At 30.8% G+C, this 17,541-nt stretch overlaps 1 protein-coding gene across 1 annotated transcript; it reads left to right on the top strand.

Moving 5' to 3' along the window:
- The first annotated feature begins 4,062 nt into the window (after nucleotides 1-4,062).
- LOC107955640 (probable WRKY transcription factor 31) lies at nucleotides 4,063-6,322 on the top strand. The gene is given in 5 exon segments (NM_001327643.1): nucleotides 4,063-4,293; nucleotides 4,375-4,473; nucleotides 4,572-5,069; nucleotides 5,159-5,272; nucleotides 5,553-6,322. Coding segments are annotated over 5 exon segments (1,686 nt in total). The 3' UTR covers nucleotides 6,297-6,322.
- The last annotated feature ends 11,219 nt before the right edge of the window (nucleotides 6,323-17,541 follow it).

Here is a 17,541-nt window from a genome sequence, read left to right as displayed (position 1 = left end):
TTATTAATATAGTATCATATTTTGTTTCATATCATAATTGTTATTTCAATGGTTGATTTACCTGTTTTTATTCTGAAATCTCAGAATTCTATTCCAATGAACACCAACAATATTTATATCAATTTATTCCATAATTTATTATCCTAGTTTATGCTTTTAACCCCTTATTAACTTGACTCACATTCAGGCGGATATGCAAATCCAACCAATTACACCGATTTGACACCTAGTGCCTATCGAATAAATCCGAAATAATAAGTTACGCCCAGCACTAGTCGGTATAACTAAAAAATAAGTGTACCTAGCACTCCTCGACTCGTAGTTGTAAAAACCCCGAACTCTTCCTATCCTATGGCTTGCCAATTATACTTAACCCAGCTCGAACATTTAATAGGGTAGCCATTTTTCAATTCCATTTATAAGTCAATATCTCAATTCATATCATAATCTCATCATCAAATCATTGGTTCATACATATGGCAACATAATTCATCTCAATATAGATTCAAGTACACATTTGTACCAATACTCAACATTTTCTAAATTATTCAATTTATCCTTTATCATAACAACCAATCTCAATCAATTCAATTAAGATATTGTTATCATTTGCATATCACCTTATGATCTTACCATACAATATAGTTCATAATAACAGCAATCGAAGTAGTTTCAGACTATAGATACACACAAACCGTAAACTTCGAGCTATTTGTTGATGGTTTTGTCTTTTCCTTTCTTTTTCGAGGAATCCAGGTCGACATTAGCTACAGATTAAAGAAAAAAACATAATAATTCATCAAAATACAATAAATTTCACACTCAATTACAAATTTATGCGAATTTTACAATTTATTCACTTTAGTCCCTAAAACCGAGACTAACATAACTTTCAATCTAAAACTCCTATTTTCAATCTGATTTCACTATAGTCTAATTTGGACCTCATATTTTTCATTTCTACCCTAAATTTCAAAATTTGTGCATTTTAGTCACTATAGTACAAAACTATAAATTAACTTCATAATTTAGTCCTTTTTCACTCTTAAGCTTAAAATCTATCAATTTAACACCTAAAACTTCAAGAATTAATCAATGGCATCATTCTAAAACTTTAATAGTTTTGAAAATTAACACATGAATCAACTAGATTAAACGCTCGAAATTTAAAAAATATAAAAATTACAAAAAAATGACTAAATTGAACTAACCAATTTAACAGGCGTAAACTTTATTGTTCTTCTTCTCCAATTTTGGCATGCAAGGATGAAAAGAGATTAATTCTTTTTCATTCCACTAGGCTAAAATAATATACATACATTTTGCATTTTATAATATTTTAATTATTTAATTTTAACATTATTAAAATAATTTACATTACCTAACCATCCACTTATAACTTAGAAAGGTATAATTTCCTTATTAATCCTTGCTTCTTGTTTCTAATTAATGATTCTCTAACAATTGAACTTTTATCGATTTTACATTTTAGTTATTGTACCTTAGTTAATCATTAATTTGCTAAAATTACCTATCCAAAATTTAATTCACCTATAATATAATTCATTAAATATTTAATAAAATTATTTACAGGTCTAATTAATGGAAATGAGATCCTAAAACCACACTTTCTGAAATCATTGATTAGTGAGCGGCTGTGCTCTTTGGATTTTTTAACAATTCGCCCTTTTAGCTTCGGATTTATGTATCATTTATAGAGTGTAAGTTTTTAATTATTAAATTCAAAATTTTAATATTAATTATATCAAATATTGATGTAAATTGGGGTTTCAAAAGTAAGTTTTATAATCTAGTAACTATATTCTGCTTTCAAAGTAGAGATATAAGGTCAATTATTTCATTAGGTCGATATTTATTACTAATTTTGATATTTCTTTAAGCAATTCTCTCTTTTCTTTTAAAAAAAATCTATTTCTTTCTCTTTAAGCTAGGGACATGAATCTTTTGGTGTTTACGAAGCATTTTTAGCTATGAAAATTGAGAAGACAAGAAAATAAAATGGAGGACGATTTTGTTTTACCTTGGAGGCATTCATCGAGAAGGGCATAACTAAATAATTTTCAACTATTCTCTCATCAACAACTTTGATTTAATGAAAAATCAAATAGTACAACTTATGATGCTCAAATTTAAGAAATTGTTATATCTTAAGTTACTTTGATTTATGTTTGAGATAAATCACAAAACTACACATAAATTTTGGTGCAATGTGTAATATTATACATGAACTTTGAGTTTGTGCACTTTTATATATGAAAATTTGATTTAATCTAATTTTTATAAACAACTAACATCATTATCAATATAACATCAATTTATGTTTACATACTATATACACAATTAATTATACTTACCCAATTCAAGCACAAATTGATGTATTCATTTATTTAAATATATACAATTGAAATAAAATTAAAATTTTATGTATACATTTGAACGAAAAATAAAATTTAATGTAACTTCGTGTATCAAATTACACATTATATCAAAGTTCTTGTATAGTTTTATATTTATCCCCTTATGTTTTTTATTTTTGAGTAGACTATAGTAACATTTAAAAAAATATTAAGTTATTTTTATTATTGGATTATATTTACATTTTGTTCCATTGGAATCTAACCCTAGATTAATCTTTTGATTTTAATACATAAGAAACATTATACTTTGTTTGTGACAAATAATTATTCAAAAATTAAAATTACAAGTTTTATATAGGTAAAAAGAAAAGCCAAAAGCTTTGAATGGAAAACGAAAAACTTGGTCAATTAAATTTTATTTATGTCCTTTTCATTTAAAGGAAATGTTAAAAATACTAAAAATATTATTATATTAATATTTAGCATTTAAGAATATTCCAAATTTAATAAAAAAAATTATAACTATTATCATAATAATTTCAGACTCCAGACATGAACTTATGAACTTGAAAGAATTCTATTCCAAATTTAATGCTATATTATTGGGGTTGGAAATTTTTTCAAAGAAGATGCTAGTTTTGAGTAATATTTTATTTATTTATATTAATTTTCTTTTAAAAATTTCAAACTGTTTTAAAATCTTTGAAAACGAAATAGTGGTAATTATGTAAGGGACATTTCATACTAGAAAAGCCAAAGCCTGAAGGAAAAAAGCGTTAGCTTTGGTTATAGGAACAATGCTTTAGTAGTAAATCCATAAACATAGTAATTTCAATTAGATTTCAAGTAATTTTATTCTTCAACTTTAATTATAAAAAAATTATTTAAATTATTAAGTTTATGAATATAGATATATAACAATAATATTATTTCTTTTTAATAGTTTAATATCACGTTAGTAATTTCATCATAATTTCAAAATTTTTATTTAAATTTAACTTTTTTAAGATGAAAATCCCAATATAGCATTAAATTATTAAAAAAAGAGATACAGATAATATAACGCCACTATTTCATATCATTCTTTTCAATAGTATATCACCTTATAATAATATTAATTATAGATAAAATGATGTAATTTATTTTTAACTATTTTAAGCATTCAATAATTTAATTTTAGTCTTAATCCCAACAATTTCTATTTTTTTATCTCCATCTTGCCTCTTATTGTTTTATGTAATTATTTTTTTAAAATAAAATTTTAAAGTTGATTTTCATATTTGTTGAATATATATTATGTTTGACTCTTTATATAATGTAATATATATATATATTTATTTTGACAATAAATCTAATAAAAGAAAAAAGAAAGAAGAAATATTGAAAAGAAAAAAGAAACACACTTAAATGAAAATTGGTAGCTAACTATATTTACTACAGTTTGGTCTTCTTCTAAAGTTTCAACTCCCATTTTATTGCCTGGTCCGTTGCCCCTTTCAAAGACTTTTCTCTTTCTCTCTTGATTTATGGCCAAACCCAGTGGACTCTCCATTGATTCAGATCCCAATATTTAACTGTTCTTAATTCCTTCCCCCCTACACACTTCCTCTTCAACAACAACAACGACAATCCCAAGTACTGCACCACCAGAGCTTCGATTCCCACGACTGTGTCTCTGCCCGCCATGGATGATGCTTCCACACCAAGCAGGTCTCCTCCACCACCCACCATTCAGTTCCCTGTTAATCCCAACTGTACCAACGATGAAATCCCCCGGAGGGTCATCGGCGAAATGGATTTTTTCTCCGAAAAGAATCATAAACTCGTCGATGATCACGTTGATGATTCCGATCATGCCAATGCCACCGACATCAATGACTCCATCGATCGAACTGCACTCGAGCTTAACGTTAACGTAAGTCGCGAACCCACTTTCAGTTTTGAATCTTTGAATTAGAATTCATATATAAATGTATATTTTATTGTTGAATTTCAGACTGGTTTGAATTTGTTAACGACGAATACCAGTAGCGATCAATCCTCAGTGGATGATGGTATCTCTTCAAACATGGAAGATAAAAGAGCTAAAAATGAGGTGACCCTTTTGATTAAAAACCGAAGAATTGGAAATTTCGATCGATTTAAGATCATGTTATAATTTTTTTTTACGTGCCATTGATTTGTTTTTTTTAGCTAGCGGTTTTACAAGTTGAGCTTGAACGGATGAACACCGAGAATCAACAGCTAAGGGAGATGTTGAGCCAAGTTACAAGCAACTACAACACCGTGCAAAAACATCTGGTCACCCTTATGCAACAACAACAAGATGGAAAACCTGAAAAAAACGATGAACAAAAGAAATCTAATGGAGGACTAATTGTGCCGAGACAATTTATGGATCTCGGTATAGCTGCTGCTGCTGCTGCGGAAGTCGATACGGATGAACCATCGCTGTCTTCGACGGAAGGGAGGAGTCACGATCTGTCCGGATCGCCTAACGTGGAGGTAGCATCCAAGGAATTCAGATCGAGGAAGCGTGGGAGTAGCGAAGAAGGCCGGGGAATCGGAAGAGAAGATAGCCCCGATGGTAATAAGGTTCCAAGGTTTAATTCTTCGAAAACTGTTGATCAAACTGAGGCTACCATGAGGAAGGCACGGGTTTCTGTTCGAGCTAGATCAGAGACTCCCATGGTATTTTCTAATTCTATCGAATTGAATTGTATCGAATTATATGATTTATTTTATAAGTTAAATTGATTTGGAATCTCTTTTTCTCAAAGATTACCGATGGATGCCAATGGAGAAAGTATGGGCAGAAAATGGCCAAAGGAAATCCATGTCCCAGAGCATATTATCGATGTACCATGGCCGCTGGTTGCCCTGTTAGAAAACAGGTTTTTTTTCATTCCTTTGGAAACTTTATATTCATTTTAATTAGGGATTGGTGAAGGATCTGCATTAACTATCAAACGTCAAAAGTTCGTTGCACTTAAAATTTAATTAACACTAACATAATAGAGACTAGTCATGAGGAGTTGCTTCACATTATTGGAGATATTTGATTAATAAGTTAGTGGCTTGTGTTTAACCTAATTTTGCTCACATTTATTGATAATCAATGGGAAAATAGTTATATAGATATTCATACGAGTTAAGATGAAGTAATTGTAACAGGTACAAAGATGTGCAGAAGATCGAACGATTCTCATCACAACATATGAAGGCAACCACAACCATCCTTTGCCTCCGGCAGCAATGGCGATGGCTTCAACGACATCGTCGGCTGCACGAATGTTGCTATCCGGTTCGATGTCGAGCGCGGATGGACTAATGAACTCGAATTTCCTCACAAGAACACTCCTCCCATGCTCTTCTAGCATGGCCACCATATCAGCTTCCGCCCCATTCCCAACCGTCACCTTAGACCTCACCCAGACCCCGAATCCTTTACAGTTCCCAAGACCCGAAGGACAATTCCAGGTCCCATTACCGAACCCACCACCGCACAATCTTCCTAATTCCCAGCTCTCACCGTTGCCATTGCTGCCTCAGATATTCGGTCAGGCACTTTACAACCAATCCAAATTCTCCGGTTTGCAAATGTCTCACGATATCGAACAACCTCAAATGAGTCACCAACATCAACAAGGGCAGCAAAAATCACTTGCAGACACCGTGAACGCAGCCACTGCCGCCATTGCTGCCGACCCTAACTTCACCGCTGCATTGGCCGCCGCGATCACTTCTATTATCAGGAGTTCTCACAACAACAACGTCGCTAATAACAATGGAGCAAACCTCACGTCTGCCACCAACAGCAATGGCAATGTCACTACTACTACCACCACCACTACTAGTAACAGCAACAGCAATGGCAACAATAAAATCAGCAATTCCAGTAATTTTGCAGCAAATTAGAAGAAATTAAGATCCCCTTCTATTCTTTATAGTTTTTTTTTTTATTCTTTTGAGGAAGAAGGGTGTGCAGGTTTTTTTTTTTAACCTTTAATAAATTGTTCCAAATTGCATGTCAAATTCTGAATTGCAAAGTTAAAAAAAATGGGGAAAAAATTTATTGAATGTGGTCAATTTTTTTTTATAAATTTCACGTTGGGGAGTTACGTGCAATGTTGGTAACGAAGGAAAGCAGTGAAGAAAATGCGTGTATATTCCGAGAAAGAGTTTATATTAAATAAAGGGCGGGGTTAGTTTGACTTGGATACATAAATAAAGGCAAGTAGGTTTGTTTTATTTATTGATGGTCACGTTTTTAGCATGTATTTTGCCCACTTGAGGAGGTCTTGTTCTCGGCGGATTGAAAAGGACTCGGTGTGTCCACTCCGACTACAACTTTTGGTCCATCCCTAGTTATCACTTTCTACAACTTGAAGTTTGTATATCACAACTACATCTTTCTTTTGGTCGGTTAGAATTCAATTCAAGTGTTGCTCTCAATCATCACTTCTAATGCTAAATTAGATATCTCAAAATTTAAGGCTAACATTGGTTTCAAATTAAGGCTAATTTAATGTTTGGCTAATTTTTTTTAAAATGATTTAAAAAATAAAAATATGTGACAATTATACTGTGTTCACTAAAAATGCTTAGAGTTTTTAATTTTGAAGAATTGTTAGTGGTTCAAATCATATACATGAACAAATTTTTTTTCATCAATTTTTAAATATGAAATCTCTCATGCTAACTTGAATTTGTATAGCAAATTTTTTTATATAGGCATCTTGGAATGAATGAATGAAAAAACTGGTTAAGGAATCACCATCAATACGATTTATTTCAGAATAGATGGCTCAAATTAGTACCAGGATAATGGCGAAATAGAGTCAATCAACACTATCTGGCTCAAAATAAAGATTTAACAAAATGGGATTCAGATGAAAAAGAAAGATTAATTCATTACAAAAAATAAATGATATTAATTCATTACAAAAAATAAATAAATTTCAAGCGAACTCATTATTAACTCAAGAATATAAACTGAATCAAGAACAAAAATATAAAAAATCTAATTTTAAAAAACACTATCGATATAATTTTTTTTCATATAAATTTATTAATTATCAAGATAAGAAGGACCTGTATGCTTATGGATCACCATTCCAAGTAAACGAGAGGGAAGAGAGTTCTTATCATTCAACATGGATAAACAAATTTTTTTTGATATACTTAGGGATTTTCCTAAGTTATTTTGTGAAAATGTCATTAAACATTTTCAAAACCTCAGAATACTCAAAAACATGTTCTAATTGTATTTCATATTGTTCCAATATTATTTAGTCAATTCTAAGTTGCTTTTAAAGTGTTTAAAATGTTTTTAAAATAACTTGGTGGCTAAGTATCGATACCAAAGGTGTACGTAACGACACATTGCAAGTCACTAATCATAGAACAAATTAGAAGAGCAAAATATCAATTCTTGTTCATTAGGTATTGATACATACCTTAAAATATCGATACCTTGATTTTTATAACGGCTACTAACGACTATATTTTTATAAAGTTGCCAATACTCACCTTGTAGGTATTGATACTTGTGTTGCGATAGCTAGAATTCATTTCCTTAATATAAATACTCATTAACAACTCTACAAGGTATAGGTTTTATTGTAAATCCTTGGTTTTCATTAAATTTTCATTTTTTCCCCTTTATTCTCTTGTACATAATCTTAAGAGCTTTTATTGTAAATCATTGTATAGGTTTTACTGAGCCAAATTTTGTAAACACTTACCTTTGGGATGATTTCTTGTTTACTTTATCTTTTCACCAATTGTAAATTGGAAGAGTTTATAGTTGAGCCATAAAAACTAGAGTTAGTTTAGTCTTGGAAAATTAGACAGGAAGATTGGATTTAAACTTTTGTAAAAGATAAGATTTTAAAAGTTATACGTTTTTCTTGAAAGGTAACAATTTAAAGTAGTTCATTGAGAAATTCTTAATTGAAATATTTTAAGGTAATGAAAGTAGATATTTAGATCGAACCGCTATAAATCAATTTGCAAGTTTTTCTCCCTTTCTCTTTTATTCTAATAAAATTTTTAAAATCTAATGTTAGAATAAAGTAACCAAATGAATTTTCATAATTTCATTTTTGGAAGAAATTTTTTATTCTTATTTATCAAACATATTTTTAATTTTTTTAAAAACTAAAAACCAAAAATTGCTTTCTAAAATTAAAAATAGAGAATATTTCTAAAAACCATATAGAGCCTAAACTCTACATTTATCTCGAGAATATCATACTGCATAAAGTTAAGCTCTACATTGTATCTTGATTTTGGAATAATATGCAAACAAAGAATTTTTAGGATTAATTACAAAGCACCTTATGAGTCAAGTCAAAATTATCATGGGTGAAATTAATGAAATTAATTTAAATTAATTATAAGATAAATAATAAAATATTATATTAATACACATTAAATTAAATTAATTAAGTGATAATATTGAATGATTATTTTATCTCTAAATTAATTAAATTAAAAAGAGATAAATAATAAATAAAAGAGTTAAAATTTATGAATCACTTCAAATGAAGAATTTACATTTCACAAAGAACTCTCTTTTATTCAAATGACTGGCATTATAAAATACAATCACCACTAGACCTGTTCATGGGCCAGGCTATTTGCCCAAGTTCGAAGGCCTGCTTGAGATTTGAGAGGGTTTGAGCAAAAATATTAGGCCCAAAAATGTGCTTGGAAAAAAAAAGACCTGTTTAAAGTTTGGGATAGGATCGAGCTTGAACATTCAAGGCCTAAGCTTGGTCTGACTCAGTCCATTTGTGTAAATTTGTAATGTTTTATATGATGTTATTTTTATATATTATGTAATTTATTATACGTAAAAAATTAAATCTATATTAGTATATATAAACATTAAAAAATGTTAAGATGACCACATATAAAATTTTAATAAATAAAAAATATTAAATTAAAAATAATATAAATATATTTTTTAATACTACTATAATGTAAGCATTAAAAAATATTAAGATGATAATATATAAAATTTTAATAAATAAAAATATTAAATTAAAAATAATATGGACGAGACTAAAAATGAGTTTCAGTTAGCTATTTACAAATACAACCAAGCTTGAGAAAAATTTTAAGCTCATATTTCAGGTCAAGCTGGGCTTGGGCAAGAATAAAACGTTTTAATATAATGCTTAGACCCAACCCATGAACACCTTTAGTCACCACCAAGTTATTCTGCACATTCACCAGTTCAAAAGTCTAGAAGTTCTCTGAAGAAATTGAACAACTTGAAGAAATTCAGACGAACACCATATTTGTTTTGAGAAAAAGTCACCTTCCTATCTAGTTCAGTTGAGGAGAGAAAGTCAAAAGTTATTTCTGAAGAAAAGCCACCTTTCGTAAAGAAAGGAGGACCAAACATTTTTAAGAGCAAGTCAACATGACACTTAAAATGACTCATATCTTTCCAAGATCAAGTCTAGACAACCCTTGGATCGAAACCAACTAAAGATAAGAATCAAAGAAGTTTTTTCTTTGTAGAGAAGTATCTAGAGATTGTAACTCTTTTTGAGTTGATAAAAAAATTGACTCCAAATTTTCAAAGTCAATATTTGACTCGAAATTTATGTGTACATAATAGAGAAGTTGTATTATGATTATCAATAGAATTTAGAGTTCAAAATTTTTATCAATAAATTATAAAATTGTTCATATTGGCTTCGACAAAATCTAGAGTTGAGTTTGGTCAAACCATTAAATGGAAGGTAAAGCTTTTTCAACATTATTTTCTCCATTCATAAGGCTTGAGCTTTAGATTTTATTTAAGCGGAGCTCCTTATCACTCGACCTAATAGACATTAATAAAATATTTGAGAATATTGAAAAATGAATTATGAGTTTTTTTTTATATGTTTGGTAGGTATTTATAGGGGTTACATTAACCATTGAACTATACACAAGGATATAAGAAAATTCAAAAAATAAAAATTATATAAAAAATAAGTCAGAAAAGATAAGATAATGGAAGTTTAAAAATAAGTAATAACAAATATAATTAAAATAGAAAAATCAAGGACTAGGTCAACAACAATTATTACACCCCTACAAGTTAGTGGTGGCCTTCGCAACTCCCAACTTAGAAAAGAGTTGCTCAAAATTTTTCAATAGAAATGGATTTATGAGGATGTCAACAACTTGACTAGTAGTGTGTAAATAGTTAACTTCAACATTTTTATTTTGCCCTTGGTCTTTAACGATATGAAAATCAATTGATATACACTCTATTTTGCTATGGAAGACAAGATTGACTTAGATGTATGGAGCACTAACATTGTCACAAAATATTCAAGGAATGCTTGTAGTGGGAAAATTTAGCTCACGAAGCAAATGTGTGACCCAATATGTTTTAACAAGTGCAACAATTACAACTTGATATTCAACCTCTGTAAAGGAAAGTAAAATAGAATATTTCTTTTTTGAAGACCAAGAGAGAAGTGTGCTAGTAAAATAAGTAACATAATTAGATGTAAAGGTTCAATCAAAAAGTTCTCTTGCCTAATCTGAATTAGAATACACATGAAGTTGTATATCTAGTTCGTTTACTATTTGAATGTCAAGTTTTGATGTGCATTTTGAGATATCACAATAGTCTTTTAATTGATTTCCAATGAGAACGATGCAAATGGTGCATAAATGAGAATTTTGGTGAAGGAAAATTCGTATATTCACGAAGGGAATACAACCTAATATTTATATTAGGACGATTGACATTCCAGTGCATTGTTCTAGGAAAGATAATATGACAATCTTACAAAGTTAGGAATCTTAATAAACTAGGAAAACAACTAATTAGGAATAAATTAATGACTGATCTTATATTTCCTAGGAAACTAAATAATAAATCCTAATCTACTAGATTACAGTCTATGAGTTATTTCCAAATATATATACAAACTAATTCGGCTCCTTTCTGCACTTCCCCTTAAGCTGGGGTGTATATGTTATACAATCCCAACTTGGAGTTGAATTCATCAAAGTTGATTCTTGGAAGAGCTTTGGTGAGATCTTAGCAAGCTGTAGTTGCGTATTGATGTAGCTTAGTTGGACTATTCCTTGTTGACATTTTTTGAAATGAAATGCCTTATCAATTTCCACATGCTTAGTCCTGTTGTGGTGTACTGGATTTTTAACAATGCTTATGGTGGATTGACTGTCACTATGTATTTTTATCTAGTCCTTAAAATCAACTTTCAATTCCCTTAGTAATCTCTGAATCCACATTCCTTTGCAAATGCCCTAAAGTAAAAGCACAATATTCTGACTCTGCACTACTTGACACCACTGACTGCTTTTTACTTCTCCATGTAACAAGATTGCCCCAAACAAAGGAGTAGTAACCACTTGTGGATCCTCTTTCAGTCAATTCTTTAACCTAACTTGCACCGGTGTAAACCTCTATCTCATGAATTTTACTCTTTTTGAAGAGTAAATTATGGGCTGGTGTCATCTTTAGGTATCTGAGAATCTGATTCATAGACTGTAAATGTTCCTCATGCGAATCATTCATGTGTTGGCTAACAACATTATTGAAAATGTAATTTCTAGCCTTGTGTGTGAGAGATAGATCAACTTGCCTACTAGTTTTTGATATTGCCTTTTATCTATTGGTACATTCTCATTATTTTTTGTTAACTTTAGGTTTGGGGTCCATAGGCGTCTCTATAGGTTTACACACAAACATGTCAATCTTAGTTAGCAAACCTAAGATGAACTTTCTTTGGGATATAACAATCTCTGCCTTAGATCGAGCAACCTCCATACCTAGGAAATATCTGAGAGCACAAAGATCTTTAGTTTCAAACTTAGTAGCAACTAATATTTTGAGCTTGATAATTTCTTCTGAGTTATCTCCAGTTAGAATGATGTCGTCTACATTGAAAATGAGAATAGCAATTCTACCTTTTGATGAGGATTTCACAAATAAGGACTGATTTGCCTGGCATTGATTTTATTCGTTTGTGACTACTATTTTGGAAAACCTGTCAAAGCAAGCATAAGGTGATTGTTTTAGCCTATAGAATGACTTCTTTAGCTTGCACACTTAATGATTGTTTGAGGAGTTTTCTAGACCTAGAGATATTTCTATGTAAACATCTTCTTCAAGATCTTTATTTAAAAAAGACATTTTTTATGTTTAACTAGTATAAGGGCCAGTCTTTATTTATTGCTAGTGACAATAGTACTCGAAACGTGTTTAAGTTGGCAACGGGTGCAAAGGTTTGCTAATAATCGATTCTATATGACTGAGTAAAGCCCTTTTCCACTAGCCTAGCTTTAAACCTCTTGATATTTCCATCTGCTTTATACTTAACTATAAATATCCACTTGCAACTCACTAGCTTCTTCTTTTGAGGTAACTCTATAAGAGTCAAGTTCCATTGTTATCTAGAGCCTTGATTTCTTCCTCGATAGCCTTTTTCCATGTTGGATTTTTCAAATCTTTTTGAATTGAATTTTGTAATTGTATGCTATCAGTAGCTTAAATATATGTTTTATATGATGGTATTATTTTCTCATATGCCACATGTTTCTCAATAGGATGGTCTGTACATGTTCGGGCACCTTTTCTTTGAGAAATAGGAAAATTAGAATCATCAAAAAAAGGAATAAGAGGATCATGAGTTGAAGAATCCATACCAGTGTGAAATTTTGATGCAGGAGGCTCCAGTTCAAGTTCTTGATGATCTCTGATTTGAGTGTTGTTTTCTAGATTTTCAGTAGGTTGTCTCCTCCTAGAATAGACACGAAGTTCTTGATGATTTGTGCCAAGTTGAGGTTGAGTGGACTCATGGAACTAAAACTCAGATGGTATGTTGTTTGGACTTGATGTGGAGCTGAGATTTGAATTTTGAGGACTCAAAAGAGGTAAGATATTTGAAAACTCGAAAGAGGGTAAGGATGCCAGATTAATACTTTAGGGTGAAATATAAACGGATTGAGTGTCAAGAAGAATGTTCCGAAGTTAAAATTCCCTTGAGTTCTCCCCCTGAATTGCGGATGAAAGAAGAAGGTCATTTGTCAATTTGATTGATCTAATTCCTACCACTTTTGAAAGTGATCCATCTGTTGTTCATACTGCAGAGGGGCTTGAATATGTTCTGAACTTGTGGAAGACATTTATGTCTCAGGTCATGTGATTCGAAGCTCCAAAATCAACTATCCATGGTATTAAATTTTTGATTGCTGTAATATGAGTAGAGGAAAATGCACCTTGATGCACTAGCATGCTAGTATACAGTTCGATAGTGGGTGATATCTATCTGAGTACTTTTTGCAATACCTCAATTTTCTCTCGGGGTGAATGGATTGATTTCATTGATAGTGTTGGTGTTGTTGGTAGTGTTGGCAATATTTGCATAGTTGTCTCAATCCTGGTGTGCTCAATTAAGCCTCCAACCAATGAGCTTCCTATGTAATTTCTAGCAAGTTTCTCTGAGGTGACCATGTTTCTTACAATGGCTGCATCATGGCCATCCTTTTATTTACTTGTTATCTTGATGTGAGTTATATGTATACAAGACTGAGCCTTCAGCAACCGGGGAACTCATATTTTTTATCATCATCAGTTTCTTCCTACTTTCAACTCTTTTGACTTCAAAAAATGTCTCTCGGATGGAAGGTAAAGGTATGTTACCTAAGATTCTACCCCTTACTTCTTCCAAAACCTTATTGAGACCAATGAGAAATTTGAATGTTCTCTTTTGATCAACAATCTTTTTGTGTAAAGCTGCATCATCTGGACATTTCTAGATCTATATTTCAAACATATCAAGGTACTTCCAATACTTGGTTATTGTGTTGAAATATTAAGTGATAGTCATTCCCCTTGTCATAAATCATGAAATCGAGTTTAAATTTCGAAAAGTTTAAAGGTATTTTTGGAACAAGAGTAGGAAAAGGTGAGTTTTTGATGATATTGGCTGAGGTATTTTCATAGTTCTTGACTGAGGGATTTTTCTCGGGTTTGGAATTGACTCCCAAGGAAGAGATGGTTTATGTATCCATGCCATATTAAGATTCTGAGCCTAGCTCTGATACCATTAGAATTTTGGTGAAGAGAAATTCTTATATTCATCAAGGAAATATAACCTAATATTTACATTAAGATTACTAGCATTCCAGTCCATTATTCTAGGAAAGATAATAGGACAATCTTACAAAGTTAGAAATCTTAATAAACTAGGGAAGCAACTAGTTAGGATTCAATTAATGATTGATCCTATATTTCTCATGAAACTAAATAATAAATCCTAATCTACCAGATTGCAGTTTATGAGTAATTTCCCAAATGAGCTGAATTAGCTTGTATATATCATGGTGTGTGAAAGATAAGTAATGGATTTTACCAATAACTCATTGATGGAGAGAATAATCCACATGAGCATCATTAGGAGAATTAGCAAGAATAATAATGGAAGTCATGAGGTATGATGACCTAGCTACTTTTCACGCACTGGGCCTCGATAGGGCACGACGCTTAGTCGTTTTGACCCCAGCCATCCCTCGGTGTTGTTTGTGTTGTGTTCGTGTGATGGGACATGACGCCCTTCGTGCTTTGTGTGGCACTCGAACGGTTCTGCCTACATCACTTTGTGTCAGCCGCCACCAATGATAATTTGTTGTTTAGTCATTATTCTTCCATCGATTGATTTGGGTTATTGATTTGCCATGCTTTCTTGGGTTCCATCGAAAATTTAAGATTACAAAAAATTGCCTAGTATGTTTTCATTTTAAATAAAGTTTTTTATTTTAAAAAAATAAAATGAAAGCCTACATTACAAACCCAAAAATTTTGAAAATCCTAAATACAATCAGCCTAATACTAGGAACTACATGTTTTGGCAAAATTACTTTATGTCAATTATAAAAAAAAATCATAAATTCATCTACATATACAATAATACAAAACATGCATACAATTTAAGAATGTTGCTTTTTATCTTATTTAATCAAACAATGAGAGAAACTAAATACAATATTCAATTTATGCTATAAACATAATATTACTTGACTTTGATACAAATTATTAATTTGAATTAGTCGATAATTGTAATGAACAAAATATTAGCAAAAGTGGCTACGGAAGTGAGTACTTTTGCAAGCATTACAAAAAACAAGGGAAGACAAATTGATTATGTAGTTTGATTTTTTTATATCTGCAGAGCCTAGCTCAATGAGATAAATCCACTATCTTTGAATCAACATAACCATTGATCTTAATTCTGACAAACCCTAGTGAAGAATCTTCACTATTGTACTTCGAAAACCAGATTTTTCACCATTAAATTCTTCCTTTAAGAACTTAGTTCGTAAAACCAAAAACAAAAGGTTTTTTGGTCTCAAATGTACTTACAAAACACGGTTTCTCCATGAACTGATAAGTGCTCTTTTTAAATACATTCTAATTTACACAAATATTTAACATATAAGAGTTATTGACTGGCTAAGATACAGAGAAATTACAATCAATATTCCACTAAAATAGCCTCATAAAAAGGCTTTACAAATATCCAAATAAATTCTAGAATAAATCAAAGATTTTCAAGATAAGTCTTCAAATTAGCCTTGACTCAATCTCCAAATTTCACAGGATTCGATTGCTTGATCAGATATGATCGGATCTTCAAAGGTTTTTTGCTCCACAATATGGATATTAAAATATGGTTAAGCAAATGTCCATAAAATCATTTAAGATATTGCCCCATTAATTTGGTTGAAAAGATTTTCATCTCCAAATAAGGCAACTTATATTTCCTATTGATGTGCTAGCAGAAGTGGTCACTTCCTAAGGTATTTCAACAGCCACTTAAAAAAACACTTGCCTCGGCAATAAGACCTCCATCATGATTGAAGCCTTCCATATTTAGAGCACGAATCAATAATCACAAGATAACCTTTGGTTTGCCCATATCTCATTAAACCAATTGTCCTAATATAAATGATACAAAATATCATAAAATTAACTCATATCTTCATGGATTGCATATCTCAATATATAAGGTAAGTAGACTACATAAGAATCCTTAAAATATAATCTTGCCTGCTTCATTCTTTTATCCAATGATAAACTTCAGATTGATTGCACAATATCTTAAAAAAATGCAAGCAAATCATCAAAATATTTTCATCAAAAATTCCAACAAATAGGACAAGCTATGTTTCTGGTGCAGTGATAGAGGATGTGGGCAATTCCTTTGGCACATAGGCAATCACAAAGACTTGGTCAACACCAATTGTTGGAAAAATCGGTTTAGAAAACATTGATAGATGCACAATAGAAATTTAAATTTTATTCTTAAAAGTTGAGCCTTGTGGTATTTATAATAATAAACCTTAAACGAAATTAGTATTTATTCTTGAGTGAGGCGGTCTAGGTCGTTTCTTTGCTTTCTACGAAACGATCTTCTTTGCTATCCTTAAACCTCGACTTATTTAGAATGTGGACTCTAACTTCATGAATTGATCACACAAAGTGAAGACTTTAATTAATTTTTAGTGCAAAAAGTTAATTCTCTCAATGGGAAACCAAAAACTTGAGTTCTTAAGAAAATAAAATTTATTCGTTAAATAAATTGTCACTATTTTCTAAAGAGTAGCAATGCTTAAAATATACATAACTGGTATGTTTGGTTCATCACATAGATCCTATTTATAGAGAAACAATACAAGAGTTTTACTTGAGCAATGAGTAATTAAATAATAATATTTTAATAGAAAAATATAGTTTCCCCTATTTGGGAAACCTTAGGGGTGGCGAAACCCTATGGGATACAAGGGTTTACCACTCCAATCACATAGAGTGGGCTCATTGGGCCTCTCTCGTGTATTGGTATAATTATGTGTTATCTGGATTTTTATCCAACACTTATAATTTGTCCAACCCAATAATTACGTTTCTATTTCTCAAAATATTAATTTATCCAATTAAATTATTTTTTCGACCCAATTCTAATTCCATTGAAGTCATTGTAACTTTATCGTATTAAAATTTTATAAGGAAATATATTTAATTGTCTCATTCGATAAAGTTATATGAATAATTAACTTAATTCTCACTTCAAACACCAGTTATTTAATTGAATACATTAAATAATAATTTTTTAAAAAA

Source organism: Gossypium hirsutum, chromosome A07 (assembly GCF_007990345.1).
Source record: "Gossypium hirsutum isolate 1008001.06 chromosome A07, Gossypium_hirsutum_v2.1, whole genome shotgun sequence".
Classification (NCBI taxonomy): domain Eukaryota; kingdom Viridiplantae; phylum Streptophyta; class Magnoliopsida; order Malvales; family Malvaceae; genus Gossypium; species Gossypium hirsutum.
The sequence above is the reverse complement of the archived record's forward strand: the minus strand, read 5'-3'. Positions and strand labels throughout refer to the sequence as shown.